The 17,444-nt window shown below is 43.8% G+C and overlaps 1 protein-coding gene across 2 annotated transcripts in view; it reads left to right on the top strand.

Moving 5' to 3' along the window:
• The window catches only part of LOC126183995 (proton myo-inositol cotransporter-like), a 536,443-nt gene that overhangs the window by 157,868 nt on the left and 361,131 nt on the right, over positions 1 to 17,444 (top strand). For both annotated transcript variants that reach the window (XR_007536824.1, XM_049926349.1), the window contains exon 2: positions 6,358 to 6,455. Coding sequence is in view for 1 of the 2 variants with exons in the window: in XM_049926349.1 (XP_049782306.1) it covers positions 6,358 to 6,455 (98 nt within the window). In the remaining variant the exon portion in view is untranslated. The remainder of the gene's footprint in view (positions 1 to 6,357; positions 6,456 to 17,444) is intronic.

Here is a 17,444-nt window from a genome sequence, read left to right as displayed (position 1 = left end):
AGTATGTGGAAATAGCGCCACTGGTAGGAATGGTGCACGAAGTGTGTGTGGAAATTTGTTGGAGTGACGTTTTTCGAATAGTCTGAGATCCAGGTTCTAATCTCGGACTAACATAAAATTTTATTAATTACAACATTATTATTGCACTGCAGGCTCAACGTTTCAGAACAAATTTCGCTGCTGTCATTACATTCACTGCATTTCGTCCCCACTGATTGCATATATCTCATGTCAGTGCATTTAATTAATCTTATTCGTTGTTAGCTGATACTTTGCATACGCTACACTTACGTGCGAGTGGCTATATATGTGTAATAAAACGCTTCTTTCCCTTTTGAAGACTCCTAGAGTAATTACGTCATTACGCGTTTTCATGCAAAAATTTTAATACATTATTTTGTATTTCTGTGTGTCTTGGGTATTGTTTCACTCGAGAATAAGCCGCAACTTGAAATTGATCGCAGCATTAACGTAAATGAAGTTTGAGAATTGCAGAAGGTTGTCCCGGAGCTAACAGGAGCATACCCGTCGCACAAAATTATCTGAAACTACATCTTCCAGTCACATTAACATCACCACCGCCTATGCTTGACGTCATCTACATCTACATCCATACTCCGCAAGCCACCTGACGGTGTGTGGCGGAGGGTACCTTGAGTACCTCTATCGGTTCTCCCTTCTATTCCAGTCTCGTATTGTTCGTGGAAAGAAGGATTGTCGGTATGCTTCTGTGTGGGCTCTAATCTCTCTGATTTTATCCTCATGGTCTCTTCGAGAGATATACGTAGGAGGGAGCAAATATACTGCTTGATTTTTTGGTGAAGGTGTGTTCTCGAAACTTTAACAAAAGCCCGTACCGAGCTACTGAGCGTGTCTCCTGCAGAGTCTTCCACTGGAGTTTATCTATCATCTCCGTAACGCTTTCGCGATTGCTAAATGATCCTGTAACGAAGCGCGCTGCTCTCCGTTGGATCTTCTCTATCTACTCTATCAACCCTATCTGGTACGGATCCCACACTGCTGAGCAGTATTCAAGCAGTGGGCGAACAAGCGTACTGTAACCTACTTCGTTTTCGGATTGCATTTCCTTAGGATTCTTCCAGTGAATCTGTCTGGCATCTGCTTTACCAACGATCAACTTTATATGATCATTCCATTTTAAATCATTCCTAATGCGTACTCCCAGATAATTTGTGGAATTAACTGCTTCCAGTTGCTGACCTGGTATTTTGTAGCTAAATGATAAGGGATCTATCTTTCTATGTTTTCGCAGCACATTACACTTGTCTACATTGAGATTGAATTGCCATTCTCTGCACCATGCGTCAATTCGCTGCAGATCCTCCTGCATTTCAGTACAATTTTCCATTGTTACAACCTTTCGTTACACCACAGCATCGTGCAATAACCAATGACGGACGGCAAATGGCAGCATTAGGAGTGAATGATATGTAAAGAGTATTGCGGGGGGAGGGGGGAGAGGGAAGGGGGAGACGAGGAAAAGCAGTGCAGTTTTTGTCGTAGTGAGGGAACGGAGCCATTTGTCACATCCAAAAGGGCATGATCATCAACTGTCGGGCCAAGGGTGGAGGCATTTCCGAATCGACTAAGTTTGTACGCTGTTTTCGTGCCAGCATGGTTAAAGTATACCGTGCATAGCAAAATGGCGCTATCCAAAACTGGCGCCGAGGTAACTGTGGTGCCCCAAGGGCCATCGAATACGGGGGTGAATAACGGCTGGGGAGATGTGTACGGGCGAACAGACGTGCTACTGTTGGGCAACTGACCACCCAGATGAAGCAAGGGGCTACCAACAGTATCTTCGCAACGACCGTTTAGCGAACATTGCTGCATATGGGTCTCCGCAGCAGGCGCTCGGTTCATACATCCATGCTGACTGCTGCTCATCGGCGACGATGGCTGGAATTTGCACGCCAGTACCGCCAATGGACGTCCACTGAGTGGCGACAGGTGACCTTTTGAGATCAATCACTTTTTATGCTCAACTGAACAGACGACCGTTGGTGTGTACGACGTGAAATGTATGAAAACAAACACCCAGCAAAAATTATCAGGAAGTTTCAGGCCGGAGGAGGGAGCTTTATTGTCTTAGGAATGTTTTCGTAGCATTCTCGTGGCGATTAAGTCATTCTGGAAGGCACAATGGATCAACGCAAATATGCATCTATCCTTGGGGACCGCGTCCGCTCGTACATGAGATTTGCTTTTCCTCGGTACGATAGCATCAACCAGTAGGACAATACAACGTGTCACAAAACTCGCAATATACGTGCGTTGTTCGGAGAGCAACAGGATAAGTTTATCCTACTCCCTCGGCCACCAACTCGCCTGTCGAGAATCTGAGAGATCACCTCGATCGGGCTCTAGGCGCCGTGGATCCTTAACCGAGAAACCGAGTGCAGCTGGCCGTGTCACAGGAGTCTGCATGGCTCCACGTTCCTGTCGATACCTTCCAGAATCGCATTGACACTCTTTCTGCACGTCTCGCAGCAGTCCGCGCTGCAAAAGGTTGTTATTCAGGCTTTCGGCAGTGACAGATAACAATCCTAGGACTGGCCAGGGAACGAACCCCAGACCTTAGGATTCATAGTCTGGCGAGGAGCCGCTGAAGGAAAAATAATACCCTCGATTTCGTAGACCTGCAGAAGTTTGCAAATGAGCACACAGACGACTAGCGCATATTAGTACAGTACCTTATTGTCTCGCAGGTATGTACAGCGTTGCATTTTCTTTCTTCAGTGTAAGTCCGATGTAACGTTTATTTTGTGTCGGCTCCCAAACCCAAGGTCCTCGGCGGTACTTTTGGGGAAGCCACCACAAATGGTGGAGTAGTGGGTAGTGACCAGGATATAGCTATGTCTGTTGGCCGAAAAATAATTGACAAGAATTGCGCCAGATAGAATGAAGAGAGAACTTATCTTTATTTCTGACGAAACGTGCACCAGCAATAAAAGTCAAAGTAATATCCAAGAGTAATCCGGGTACTGAGCCTAGTCGAATACAATAGCAAATATCACACTGCAATGGCTCCGCTATAAACTCCACGAAAGGCTAGCAATAGACAATCGACAATAGACTGTCCGTCTCGGGGCCAGCGCTCCTCCTTATATGCAAAAGGCAGAGGGCGCTGCGGACCCGAGCTCAGCCATGGCGCGACCTCTTCTGTCGGCGGTAGACGCCGACGGCCGCGACAGGAACTGTGGCCAGCGATGTCACGGTCAGAGCGCGCGTGCGCGAGTTGGTTGGTTGGGCCCGTGGATACAACACTTGCTTTTTCGTGTATAGTTTGTGGAGAGGAGTCCAGTTTCATGGCTATGTTGTGCGCACATAAGGACTATATATTGCCCTAGTTCTAAATCAGCCAACCAGATATATGTTACATAGCGTGTGCACTGTGTTTAGCCCTTCTTTGGCCGCAAGCTCGCGTGTTGTCGGTTTGCGCTGCGCCAAAAGTTGTATGTACCGAAGTAATTAACCATAGTGTCGTCTTTGTAATGAGGAAGCTTGATCATTTAGCGGCTGCCTCTCATAACAGCAAATGGGGACAGACACTGCAAATTATAGCTCCCAGAAACCGTGGTCGGAGCGAGGGGGTTGCCGGAAGCTAGCCGGAAGCTTCACTAAGAGGAGAGGCGGGGAGAGAGAGGCCTGTATCGACCCACTCTGCCAGAAATTGCGATCAAGCGGGCCAGGCATCCGGGAGCAAATCAGCATTTCCTGTCAGCGCCACAGGTGGACGGGGACACGGTCGCGACACTCAAATCCTTCGGTCATGTTAGGCCTGAATAGGTTTTACGAGCGCCAGTTGTTTAACACGAGTAGTGTCTGTTCTGATTTAGTCAGAGCGGTGACGTAAGGTTGTGAGTACCTGCATATCTTTTTTTTTAAGGAAAAAATGGTGAGAGTTGCGTATGTATGTCGCTAGGAAGAGGAAGACAAGGAAGTGGAGAAGGTTCAAGAAGAGAATTTGAAATACTGTACTGGGGGAAAGCGTCGTGGAAAGTGTATTTTGGCGAAAAATGTGAACAGATCGCTGCAGGGACGTTTTTGTTCCCCGTCGGTCTGGAAACTTCGTCGGACTAAAAAGTTTCTGAATAAATAAAAAAGCCTATGTTAACTTAGTTAATGAGGATGGCTGAACTTTTGGCCTATCCTATTCCTACTTCACGTAAGAGTAGGTTCGAAGAGGAGGGAAAGTGGTTCACGTTTCTTATGTCCTAAACGACAGTCTTGGTGCGATAGATAACCTAAGGTATGTTCTAAGACAAACATGATAGCTTTGACACTGTGAGTCGTTGCTAGCTGATTTATCTGCAATAATTTATACGCTGCTAGTGCCACATTACGCTCGGACGGACGGCGAGTGAAAGTACAGTTGACGCCTATCCAATGAGAATTTTGCTGCCTCGCGGGACGCCCTTCCGTAGTGAAGCGATCGCGTTCTACAATAAAGGGGCGAGTGTAAAATCTGTACTGCATTATGCGGACTTTCTAATAATAAATGAAATGAAATGATGTTGGTGGCCCTCAACTACGTTCCCTCCAACTCAGAGTTGCAATATTAAAAGTTCTGTCTGGTTTCGTTGTCTAGGGGCTGGGATACGTAGTTGCCGCATTACAGGCCAAATATAGCTGAGTCTACAGTATACGATAAGAATACACACATGAATCGAATAGTCGAAGGTTTCTGTCACTCGGCAATTGCGAATTATGAACGTAACATATAAATTTATAAATGAAAGATTGCAATTAAATAAGATCTGCAGGTACTATCTTAACGGCTTTAAATGATGAGTACGGTAGTAGAAGTACTTCTTAGAATGCGGTATATTTCTGCGAGACACTTATTGGTGTCGATGGTCCAGCAATTAAATAAAATATAAGTTGAATAACAGGGAGACAATAGATTCCTACAGCACGTAATTAGTTATGAACAACACAGCCCGTGAAATATTCACTTCTGAACGAGTACTACGTCTTCACTGTAAAAGCCACGGAAATCTCACAAGTGCACAAGTCGGCACTCCAAAGTATTTCTATCTGCCGCGACCACGCGCATACCGCTCCCCACTCTCCAAGTGTGTCTCGCGACCGTGCGTCCACCCCGCCGTCGCGTCCCGCACCTCCCGTGTCTTCTCCTGTGCGACTGTCCCCGTACTGTCCAGCATTCTTCACCCGAACTCGCTTCCATCCATTCTCCCCATTCACGAGCGCTGTGACTGGCTAGAGCGCTCGCACCATGTCTTCATGCCAACGCGCCCACACAAACATAATGAAACACATTCGAAGTACTGGATTTACATTGAAATTATGTAAATATTCCTATGGCTCGACCATAAACACGTTCTAACACACATTATTAGATACATAAACAAATTAAATAAACATATATCAAAGGAATAGAACAAAAGGTAGGCCAGTAGCCTAATGTCTATGTGCTTTCTATAACACAGTAAATATTTAACCAATTTCTTCATGAATAGTATATATCGGATATAAACAAAGACATAGAGGAATAAATATATTTATAAGCAGGCTGCTACCGTTTTTTCGTGTAACTTGGAGTGCTTATGGCCTGATGCGATCGATAGTAACTGGCCACTTTGACCTCCAATAACTTATGTATTATTCAAGTTACATGCCTGTAATTCATACCAATTTAGGTTTACACTATTAGCTTTCTAAAGACACAGCGATTGACAAAATCGGATGAAGCGTTTATATTTTGGAATTTCGTTGCTGGGTGTTACTTGTATAATTTACCGTCATATACTAAACTTCAAACTAATAAAGATATTGAAAATCTGATTACACCATCAGAATCGTCGTGCAAATAGTAGTAATGTACATGTTTCTTTTTGAGGTATCATGATTCATCTGGCTCCTATTAATTTCTATACGAACTGTGAAATGAAATGTCTGCCATTAAGGTTTCACAAAGTCCGCCATCTTTGGCCCTTCCAGCGCACAGCGTCACTAAGGAATTCCCAGCCACGTGCTCGGTGGACCACCCGCTGGGGCTACCTCTGTCGTCCGGCTAACGTTCCTCACCACGCGTTTGCTGTCGGGCCCCGGCTGGCCGAGCGGCCCGTGCGGCCACTGCTTCCTCCGAACTTACATCAGGGCGCGACGACTCGCCTGTTACCTCACAATTATCGTGACTGGAAGAATAAGTAGGTTGGAAAAAAAAATGGGGGGGGGGAGAGCACTGGCAGAGAGGATCTTCTTAATACATACGGGTTGTTGTGAAAAACGTACACACAAGAAGCAGTGTATGTTTAATAAGAAGGACGTGACCCAGTTATTAGCTAATAACGTAACGGTTCTGTGTTGCAGGAAGGAATTGGCGCTGACTACTGCCTGGCATGAGGCAATTGTGTCGGCGACTATTGGAGCAGCCTGGGTGTTTGCCTTGATGGGAGGCTGGCTGACTGGTAAGTACGGAGCAACTCATTATCCAGGGGTTGGACAAAATAATATCGACTCACATGTAATGACAGTAGTTCAATAAAGCTTGTCGTATACTCCCACCCTGTAGTATTGAAGCGTGCCACCTAGTCGATGAATGTGTGCACATCAGTCTCTTGCTAGCAGTGACAGTCGTGTCAGAACTTCATTAGGGCTGATTCTTCAGATATACAAAGAGGCATGGTTGTTGGAGACGGTCTTGCGCACTGGCGTGGTGATAAGACACTGGATTCGCATTCGGGAGGACCATCGTGAGATTTACGTTTCCCTCAATTTCGCAAAATGGCTTAAGACAAATGCCGGTATGATTCCTTTAGAAGAGCAAAAAAAAAAAAAAAAAAAAAAAAAAAAAAAAAAAAAAAAAAAAAGGCTCTGAGCACTATGGGACCTAACATCGGAGGTCATCAGTCCCCTAGAACTTACAGCTACTTAAACCTAACTAACCTAAGGACATCACGACACACACCCATGCCCGAGGCAGGATTCGAACCTGCGACCGCACACTGAAGCGCCTAGAACCGCTCGGCCACTCCGGCCGGCCTTAAAAGAGCACCTATGAAAGTTAGCTACAGAGACCTAAAGACGAAGCTGAATGATAGACGCAGGAAGACTGTGAAGTGAATTATGGCCAGAAAAATACAAGACAGTAGCATGAGACGAACACACATGTACGGGAAGTTTATGAAGAACTATTCGGAGGAACTGCATGTGAAAACATTCACGATAGAGCGGCTATTTAAAAACGTATATATGTGGTATCTGTTCTTTCGGACATGGCAAGGGCACATCATCAGTAGTGTGGATAGGTTCGAAATTTGGTTCGGTCAGAAATCGTGTCAGGATAGCCGAGGCGGTCACGGCGACCGTTCACCAGAAACGGATAAAATCCGGGTTAGAGTCCCGGTCCGGCACAAATTTTCAACTTTTCCATTGATTAAACTAAATTCCCACTAGCAGCTAATGTCGTTATTCCAGAACAGTTGATTACACCATGCAGTACCTCTGGTAGCACGAATCGTCGATCACATTATTCCAGACAAATGGAGAACAACGTTTACTTTCCCAGTGCTGGGTTCAGTGATGTTGTGGGCTGCTATGTCTGGTCCACTTGTTGTCCTGTATGGGCGGTTACGCATGTAGCCTGGGTGACGGTCTTCATCCAATGCTGCAAACTGTGTTTCAAAGTGAACGATCTATGTGCTAAGACTATTCTGCTAACAGTGCTCGAATTGTGAGAGACACGCATGATGAATATGATGGAGGCCCTCCCACTTTCTATATCCGAATATGATTGAGCCTCTGTAGGTTATATCGGAGGACACGTTGCACAGTCGATTTCGTCCTCCAAGGACATATTCGAAAATGGCACCCACTTTGCACGAGAAGTATCTATTCCTCTGAATGTTCAGAGTTTTACGCATTATTCATTCTACGACATATACAATCTGTTGTTCATGCCAAAGGAGACCAGCAGCATACTAATCAATCTTCTTTCTCTCTTCCATAGGTGTCCTTACTACGTCCAATTCCTATATCTGTGCAATGAACAGTAAGAGAGCTGTACCACGTGCACTTTCCTGTCAGCATATTCTTTGAATCTGAAAGATGTCAACCTCCTTGTGAGCAGCACCAGCAGTGTGGATCATTCGTTATGTTACGAGATTTTTTAAGTAGAACTGAGTCACTTATTTAGCTTTGTCTTTGTGCTTCCAAAGTTTAATTTTTAAATTCTCGTGTGTTTGTGCATACACGAGGCATGGACTCAACTATATGTGTAACATAGATTTACACCGTCCTTAGCGCCGTTGTCGACAAATTTAGTATGAATAGGAACTGAGAATGCTGTGTTCAGACGAGTGCTGAATTGGAGTCCCTTAGTTCGCAGCTCCAAGCAGTGTTGCTTCAGACATGCAGCTTGATGCTGTTCCCCGTGGGTATTATTGCGGGGGGGGGGGGGGGGCGGCGAGGCTGGATGGTGGTATCCAAAGGACGCCCACCACGTCTTTTAACGTCTCCCGACGGTTCTCTGCTTTGTTCAGCCCAGTTACTGCCCGCGCTGGATTTCTCTACCTGTGGTCAAGCGAGAGGTCGAGTCCAAGGTGTAACAGGCAACGAAAGACTTTTAAGGAAACCTACCTGAGAAACAGATTTCAGGCGCTGTCTGTGGCTGATAATGACCCTGAGACAACTGTAGACGTTTTCCCTATCAGGGAATGGCTCTCAGCCTGCAAGAAATTGGTACGGTGTATACAAATGGTGAGATTTTCGGTGTTCGAGAGTGCCAATGGTAGGTGCTTGATGGAGCCCCTTAGGGGTATGAGTGCCAAGGAGGGAAATAAATCCAGTGTACATTCTATGTGTATCCCAGGTATGGATGCCATGACGAGCATAGGTAGCAACCAGTTGCTGTTGACGGCTCATATTTATTGGTACAAACGATACGTACCGCTTCGGATCGGAAGAGATTCTCTCTGATTTACGGCGGCTAACTGAAGTGGTGAAAACAGCCAGTCTTGCTTCGAAGATGAAGGCGAACCTCACTATCTGCAGCATAGTTGACATGATCAATTGTGGAATTTTGCTACAGAGCTAAGTGGGGGATCTGAATCAGTGGTACAAACGGTTCTAAGAGTGTGTGGGCTGCAGATTTCTTGACTTGATTCACAGGATGAGAGACGTCGGTATCCGCTTAATGCATTAATAGAACAAGAGTCCACTGGGGGTTGGAGAGGGGGGGGGGGGGGGGTGTCTCCGGAACTTCAAACAGGGATACGGTGTCAGTGGGAGCAAGTCAAAAACAGGATGAGAGCAGACCTAGAAAACATCAACATTATAGCTGTAAATTGTTGTAGCTATGTTGTCAAAAAATCATAGATCCAAACTCTCGTAGAAAGCATTGTAACAGAAATCGTCATAGGTAGTGAAAGCTGGCTAAAGCCGGACATAAGTAGAACTGAACTTCCTACGAACGATGTAACGGCGTCCAGAAATGATTATCTAAAATCAGCGGGTGATGGCGTGTTCATTACCGTTTTAGTAGTTTATCATGTAGTGAAATTGAAGTAGAAAGTTGCTGTGAGCTAGCACTGGTGGAAGTTATACTTAAAAACCAAAACGACTCAGTTTTTAATATGCTCAAGGAAAATTTTAGTCTTATTTTCAAAACGTGCCTGACTCGTACAGTTATAGTTGGCAGAGACTTCTAACCACCCTCGATATGTTGGTAAATATACAAATTTAATTCGGTGGTAGGCGCAAAACTTCATCTGAAACTGTACCAAATGTTTTCTCCTAAAATTATTTTGAGTTCAGGAACCAACACGAAGTTCAAATGGTTGCGATAATATGTTAGTACTCATACCAGCCAACAGTCCTAAGCAAATACAAATCGTCAAGATGGATAAGGGAATTAGTTACCATAATGTCGCTGTAGCGAGATTGAATACCGGAACATTCAAACCTGCCAAAAAAAATCTGTTTAGAAAAGCTGACAAAAATTCGCTTGACGGCTTCCTAAGTCAGTGCCGGCCGGTGTGACCGAGCGGTTCTAGGCGCTTCAGTCTGGAACCACGCGACCGCTACGGTCACAGGTACGAGTCCTGCCTCGGGCATGGATATGTGTGATGTCCTTAGGTTAGTTAGCCTTAAGTCGTTCTAAGTTCTAGAGGACTGATGACCTCAGTCCCAGAGCCATTTCAACCTAAGTCAGTCTCCATTCCTTCCACAATAACAAGCAAGCATCGATTAAATGTGATTAAAATCAGATAAACTGCGTTGATGGCAATTGAAGATTTATACCTCATGAATTAATAGGAGACGGAACAAATCCCATATGGTACACGAAACTCATCAGGATATAGTTGCAGAAGTAACTAAAAAAGCATGTCAGATTTAATAGAACGCAGGATCTACCAGACTGGCGATGGTTAACAGATGCTCGAAACGTGGTGCTGAATTCAATGCTAGATAGTTTTAGTAGTGCCCAGTAGTAGCAGCAAGACACAATCAATACCTTCACTGCGCGATAACAGTGGTGGTGTTACTAACTATTGCGCCATTATAACGGTGTTACTAAACATGATTTTCTGTCAATGTCTCTCCAAAGATGATGATGGTGATGATGATGATGATGATGATGATGTAAATACTGCAGAATTCGAATCACAGCCAGCTGCCAACATGAGGAATTTAGAATCGGGTCTCTCTTCCATAGCGAAGAAAATGTCACTTAATAAACGAGTCTCCCGGTCCAGATTGTATACCAATTAGGTTACTTAGAGTATGCTGATGACTTTTCTCCGTTTCAGCAGTAATACACAATACCTGTCTAATGGCTGGAGAAGAGAGTTGCACAGGTCACACCAACACACAAGAATTTAAATGGAATAAATCTCCTAATTTGTAGACTCATATCGAAGTAACAGATTTTTATCGGGATTTTGGGTACATCCACGTTGTTCCAAAATTGTCATATCACGAAGAAAATTATCTATTGACATGAAACCATCTCGTATTCTGCAAATATCGTCCATGTGGAAAACAACTGGCTGTCTGTTCACATGAAGTAATGAGTGCTATTGGTAGGACACCACAAGCTGATACCATATTCACAGATTTTCAAATAGCTTTTTGACTCCTTTCCTCGCAAGCGGTTGCCAATCAAACTACGTGCCTGTGGAGTATCGTCTCAATTGTGCGACTGGATTCGTAATTTCCTGTCAGAGACGTCACACGGCATAATAATAGACGAGAGGTCATCTAGTGAAACTGAAGATACAGCTGCGATTTCCCAAGGTCAGAGGCCCTGTGCTTTTCTTAATATACATGAACGATTTAGGAGAAATGTCATCACCTCTCTCAGATATTATCTTTTTGCGTCGTTTAAAGTAATCAGAACATCAAAATGATGTAGACAAGATATCTGTATGGTACGGAAAGTGGCAATTGACCCTGAACAAAAAGGTATAAGGTCATCCACGTACATACATATTCTAAGGGCTAATGCGTTGTCGATGCAACCACTATCCTGTCATTGGCTGTTCGTTTCAGTTCCATGTAATTGTCATATCCTCTTCTCGATATCTTTCAAATACTTCTGTCTAGGCCGTCCACTTTTTTTCCGAGCACTTTCCCTTCAAGAATGATAATGAATAAGGTAGTGTCTCTGACGACATGTCTAGTATATCTTATTTTTCTCTTTCCCTTTTCCTTTACCAATCTTCTCTCTTCGTTGATTACCCTCAAGACTTCCAGTTCCGCCGTATCCGAATTTCAGCAGCTTTAAGTAGATTGCTTTCCAGTTTGCCCAGAATCCAACTTTCACTTTCATAGGGAAGTGTACTCCATACAAATGATTTTACAAAGGATTTTCTGACATCTGTATTCATATGTTTTTGAAGGAAAAAATATTTGCCAATGCAATCCTTCACTTCCATTAATCATCTTTTGTCATCTGTGATTATACTACCGTGATAACAAAAATGTGTCTTCTGATAAATTCTGACTTCAAGTTTTATATTAGATTTAATTCTTCCATGATACAAAAAAGAATTCGTTAAATTTCCGTTACACGATAGACAACACTAATTTAAAGGTTGTCAGTTCAACTGAGCAGTTAAGGATTACAGTTACGAACAACTGAAGTGTGGAGAAATAGAACCAAGAACTTCATTTTGGCGGGTTGTAGACACATGGCTGAAAACATGCCGAAGTCCGGGTCTGGCCGTGAGTCGTGCACGGAAATGGTGAACCGATCGCTCGCGATAGGCCGGAAATCCGGGTTAGAGTCCCTGTCCGGCACAAATTTTCATTGTCTCCATTCCATTCTACAGCTGATGGTAGTCCATATTCACTATTTCAATACTTTTAATGTATTTCATAAAGGCTGCAGTCGACGCAGCGCCTATTCCTGCGACAGGACACTCAGAAGGTACAACAAATATGCTAAAGAGACTGCCTACAGTATGCTCGTGTGTTCTCTTCTCGAGTTTTCCTGCGCGCTACGAGATTTACCAAACAGGATTCACGGAGGACATCAAGAAAATTCAAGGAAGGGCATCTCGGTTTGTGTTATCCTGAAAAAGAACATTGTGCCACGGATATGCAAGCTAGTTGGGGTGGCAATAATTGAAACAGAAGCATTTTTCGTTGCGACGAGGTCTTCTCACGAAATTTCAGTAATCATGTTATTCCACCGAATAACAAAATACTATGTCGTTTCTCATCTACATAGGAAGAAATGCCCATCGTTATAAAATCAGTAGAATAATGGCTCACACGGAAAAAATTGGACGTTAATATTTTCCATGTGCTATTCGATAGTGGAAGAAAGGAGAAATAGTCTGAAATTTTTTCTGTGAATCCTGTGCCAAACAAGTATGTACGAATTGCAAAGTAATCACTTAGATGTAGATGTAGAATCGGATTATGTATGTATATTTTCTAACTATTCTGTGGTTTAGATGCTTGGGACGTTTCTACGATTCATAGCTTGTTTCCATTTAGGCTTGATCGTAGATACTTCCCGTCTTCAGGCATGATGTAAACGTTTAAGTCAGTAGCTATCTAATACCAGATCCAGCTCTACACGTGTTGTGGCAAAATTGAACAGGGTAAGAGAGAAATGTGGCAAAATTTCTGACAGAATAATTCAACATGGCGGAAGTATTATGGAAAAAATACAATATTTAAATGTTGCAGGTAAAATTTGAGAAAGCACACAACGTTAATACAGTTTGCAAAATTTGATTATTTCAGTTTCAAAGTTAAGATTATTGGATAAAGTCAAACATAGCGTAAATAGTATACTTCTCAAATTTAAAAAATGCAGGGTATTAAAAACGTGCAAACAGCGCTAAGTTAAAATACACTGCCCTCACTGGGGGCTTGTGTCCTCCAGCAACATCTTTCAACTCTATGGTATATTCCCCAGCAATTAACAAGTGACCCCCTTGTCACAGCTGTTAAAGGGGTACATCCAAATCACCTAGTTAGAGGGATCAACACCTGATTATCCTCTTTCAGTGGTCACTGTTTCGAAACCTGGTGATGACTTTGTCAAAGTTTTCGCCAAACTAGGGCTTTTCCTGATGTTTACACTTCGTAAACTACGCTGACGGAAAAATCGCAATACCAAAAGAATAATTAATAAATTCACAGAGTAATAAAATTTCGGGAATACATTTATCCAGGTAACATATTTAAGTGGTCAACGTTGCAAGATCACAGGTACCTGATCGGTCAATACAGGGACCGTTAATCCTGCTTGTGGATGACGCTGGAGTTGTCGTTCGATGATGTCCCCTGTGAGCTCGACTGGAGACAGATCTGCTGATCGAGCAAGACAAGGCAACATGACGGCACCCTGTAAACCATGTTGGGTTCCAACAGTGGTATGGAAATTGGAAATTTGTGGTAAAATCTTATGGGACCTAAGTGTTGAGGTCATCGGTCCCTAAGCTTATACACTACTTACTGTAACTTAAACTAACTTACGCTAAGGACAACACACACACACACACACACACACACACACACACACACACACACGGGGGGGGGGGGGGTTTCTTGAATGCTTTCGGTCGATATCAGAACTGATGTAGTGCTTAGATTCTGGTGTGTATGTTGCTGACACTTTAAAAACTGGAAGGCATAATTACTGATAGATTCTGCGTTATCGTTTTGCGGAGATTTTAATGCAGGGCTTCTACATGTATTCAGTATTATTTTTTGGATAAAGTGATCAGATATCGTAAAACAACTTCATAAGCAACTGGCATGTCGCAAACCGCCACACCACTTCGATTTTTTTATCTTTATCTCAGTGATGCCGTCTCAGTCTCTTCGCTAAGAAGATCCAGACTCTGTTAAAATAAATCTTACTCAATGTGTCTCTCTGAAGTAATCAGTGTGGTTAAGACAATGAATTCGTATTCGAGAGAAGTGAGACTCAAATCCCCCATCCCACCATGCAGATCAAGTTTTCTGTGGGTTCATTAAATCGCTTAAAGCGTATGCCATGATGTTTTCTTTCGAAACTGACAAGACCTAATAGCTTCCTCATCCTGGTGCAGTCCGCAGTTACACTCTGCGTCCAATTAAGACGTTAGAACCTCATCTTCTTTTCCTCGTTGTTCGATTAATCAGTCTGGTAAATTTCACTGTCTTGGCTCATACATGTTTTTGTTTTCCAGTTTGTGCAAACATCAGCATATCTTGCAGATTTATTATATCATTTTCATTCAGGAAATGTTGAAAATAATGTTACGTGTGCCTACTTACCTGCAAATCTGTGAACACGGTACACTCACCAATCAACGACATTGTCACACTGTACTTCTTCCCCATGTGCGTCTTTTCAGGGGTGTATTCGATCTGATTATATATTCGTAGATGACAACGCGCGACTGCATCGAACATCGCAAGTGGAGGAGCTCTTGGAAAGGAAGGAGGATATTCGGCGAATGGACTGGCCTACCCGCTATTCCAACACGCCCACATACACCAACGACTATCCTGCAGTTTCAGACGTGCTCGTGGAAGAATGGAACGCCCTGTCACAAGAATTCCTTAGCGACTTCGTGGCCAGAAAGGGAGCATGTTGCAGAGCAGGCGTTGCCGTCCTTGGTGATCACACCCTATTAGAAACCATATCCCTCAGTTTGTAATGTCCAGGGGACCATCATGAATGCCTTTACTTCAGGATAATTAAGATGTTTCATTAAAAGTGTCATTTCTGCTCGTCACACTGCGCATTTCTTTCTTCTGTACTGTATCAGTTCTATGTATGGTCCAAGTTTCATCAAACTGTGTTACTTCGCACTGGCACATCATGGAAAGTTCCTTTCGTCAGAGAGGGGAGAGACGGCATGTATAGGACACCAGAACTAACAATTTCTGAATATTGTCGAATCCGTTGTAACGGGAAAAATTGTTAGTTACGGGATGAAGCAGAGCTCGACCCTCATAATGGTTCGCGTCGCAGTAACGTTGTGGGAATCTCTGTACCAGCATAGACTTTCGGGATCAGAGGTATTCATTGTTGGGTAGGCGATGTCCAAACCGCGTTTTGTTCTGCGCTGAGATGATCACATGCGAAAAGACAGCGGTCACCACTTCTTTGGAAGGAAGGAACAAAGGAATGGAGGAAGATTAAGATTCAATGTCCCTTCGACGATGTGGTCATCACAGCAGAGCGCGAGCTCTTGTCAGAGGAAGATGCGGAAGGAAATCGCCTGTGTCCTCTTCCAACCGATCATTCCAGAATTTCCAAGGTCGGGGTAGCCAGACAAGTTTTCAATGTGCAGTCCTCCCCAGTAAGAGTCCATGGACTAAATTATCACTGCGTCACTGCGGTACTCAGCTGGAAATTCTTTGCCAGTAAAGACGAAACAGACAGATTTCAATGACCGGAATGAACATGTAATTACTGGAAGCGTTTTTGATTAATTCGTCTGAGAACTGATAGTTTTCCTGTCCTGCGGGATAGCTTATGGAAACGATATTTGCTTTCTAAGTACAACGTTTATCTGCAAAAATTTGCAGAGCTTGTTGAACTACTAATGATAGAAAAACTGACATTTGATATTATGCCGTTTTGTCCTATTTGGAAGTTTGTAGTACATACTACGACGGATACACACTGAGGTGACAAAAGTCATAGGATACCTCCTAACATTGTCTTGAACCTCTTTTCTTTTCCGGCGTAGTGCAGCAGCTTCACGTGACATGGGCTCCGCAAGTCGTTGGTATGCCACTACAGAAATATTGAGCCATGCTGCCTCCATAGCCGTCCATAATTGCGAAAGTGCTGCCGTTAGAGGATTTTGCGCACGAACTGACCTCTGTTATGTCCCATAAATATTAGATGGGGTTAATGTCGGGCGATCAGAGTTCCCAAATAATTCTCTCGAATTGTCCAGAATGTTCTTCAAACCAGTCGCAAGCTGCTGTGGCCCGATGACGAAACGTCGACGTTTAGTAAAATGAAGTCCATGAAGGGCTGGAAATGGCCTCAAAGTAGCCGTACATAACCATTTTAACCATTTCCAGACAATGATCGGTTCAGTTGGACCGTATGATCCATTCCGTTCCATGTAAGCACAGCCCACACCGTTGTGAAACCACCACCAGCTTGCCAGTGCCTTGTTGACTGCTTGAGTCCATGGCTTCGTGGGAGCTGCAGTACACTCCAACCCTACTATCAGCTGTTATCAGGTGCAATCGGGCCTCATCTGACCAGGATTTTCCAGTAATTTAGGGTCCAACCGATAGGGTCACGAAGCCAGGAGAGGCACTGCAGGCGATGTCGTGCTGTTAGTAAAGGCACTCAGGTCGTTCGTCTGCTGTCTTAGCCCATTAACGCCAAATTTCGAAGCACTGTCCTAACGGATACTTCCGTCGTACGTCCTACATTGATTTCTGTGGTTATTTCACGCCGTGTTGCCTGTCTGTTAGCACTGACAACTCTACGCAAACGCCGCTGCTCTCGGTCGTTACGTGAAGGCCGGCGGCCTCTACATTGTCCATGGAGAGAGGTCATGCCTGAAATGTGGTATTCTTGGCACACTCTTGCCACTGTGGACCTCGGAATAATGAATTCACAAACGATTTCCGAAATGGAATGTCCCATGCGTCTAGCTCCAATTACCATTCCCGTCGTGCTGCCATATTCAGTCGGACACCTTTTCACATGTGTTACCTGAGTACAAATGACAGCTCTGCCAACGCACTGCCTTTTATATACAGGTGTATATCGCTGTTCCATAACTTTCGCCATCTCAGTGGAATATTTATCTTACGTCATTATGACAACCATGGGATGAATCCTGAGGGCAGTCACACTTGATGAAGGTCGTTAGTTCAAAACTCAAGCGTGTTGGCATTTGCATTATAGTCACAAATATGGATTTCCTTTTTGGTAAATCCTTTATATGGAAAATAATTGTTCCAAATTC

This window comes from Schistocerca cancellata, chromosome 4, assembly GCF_023864275.1.
Source record: "Schistocerca cancellata isolate TAMUIC-IGC-003103 chromosome 4, iqSchCanc2.1, whole genome shotgun sequence".
Lineage (NCBI taxonomy): Eukaryota > Metazoa > Arthropoda > Insecta > Orthoptera > Acrididae > Schistocerca > Schistocerca cancellata.
Note: the sequence above shows the minus strand (reverse complement) of the source record. Positions and strands in the feature narration are given on the sequence as shown.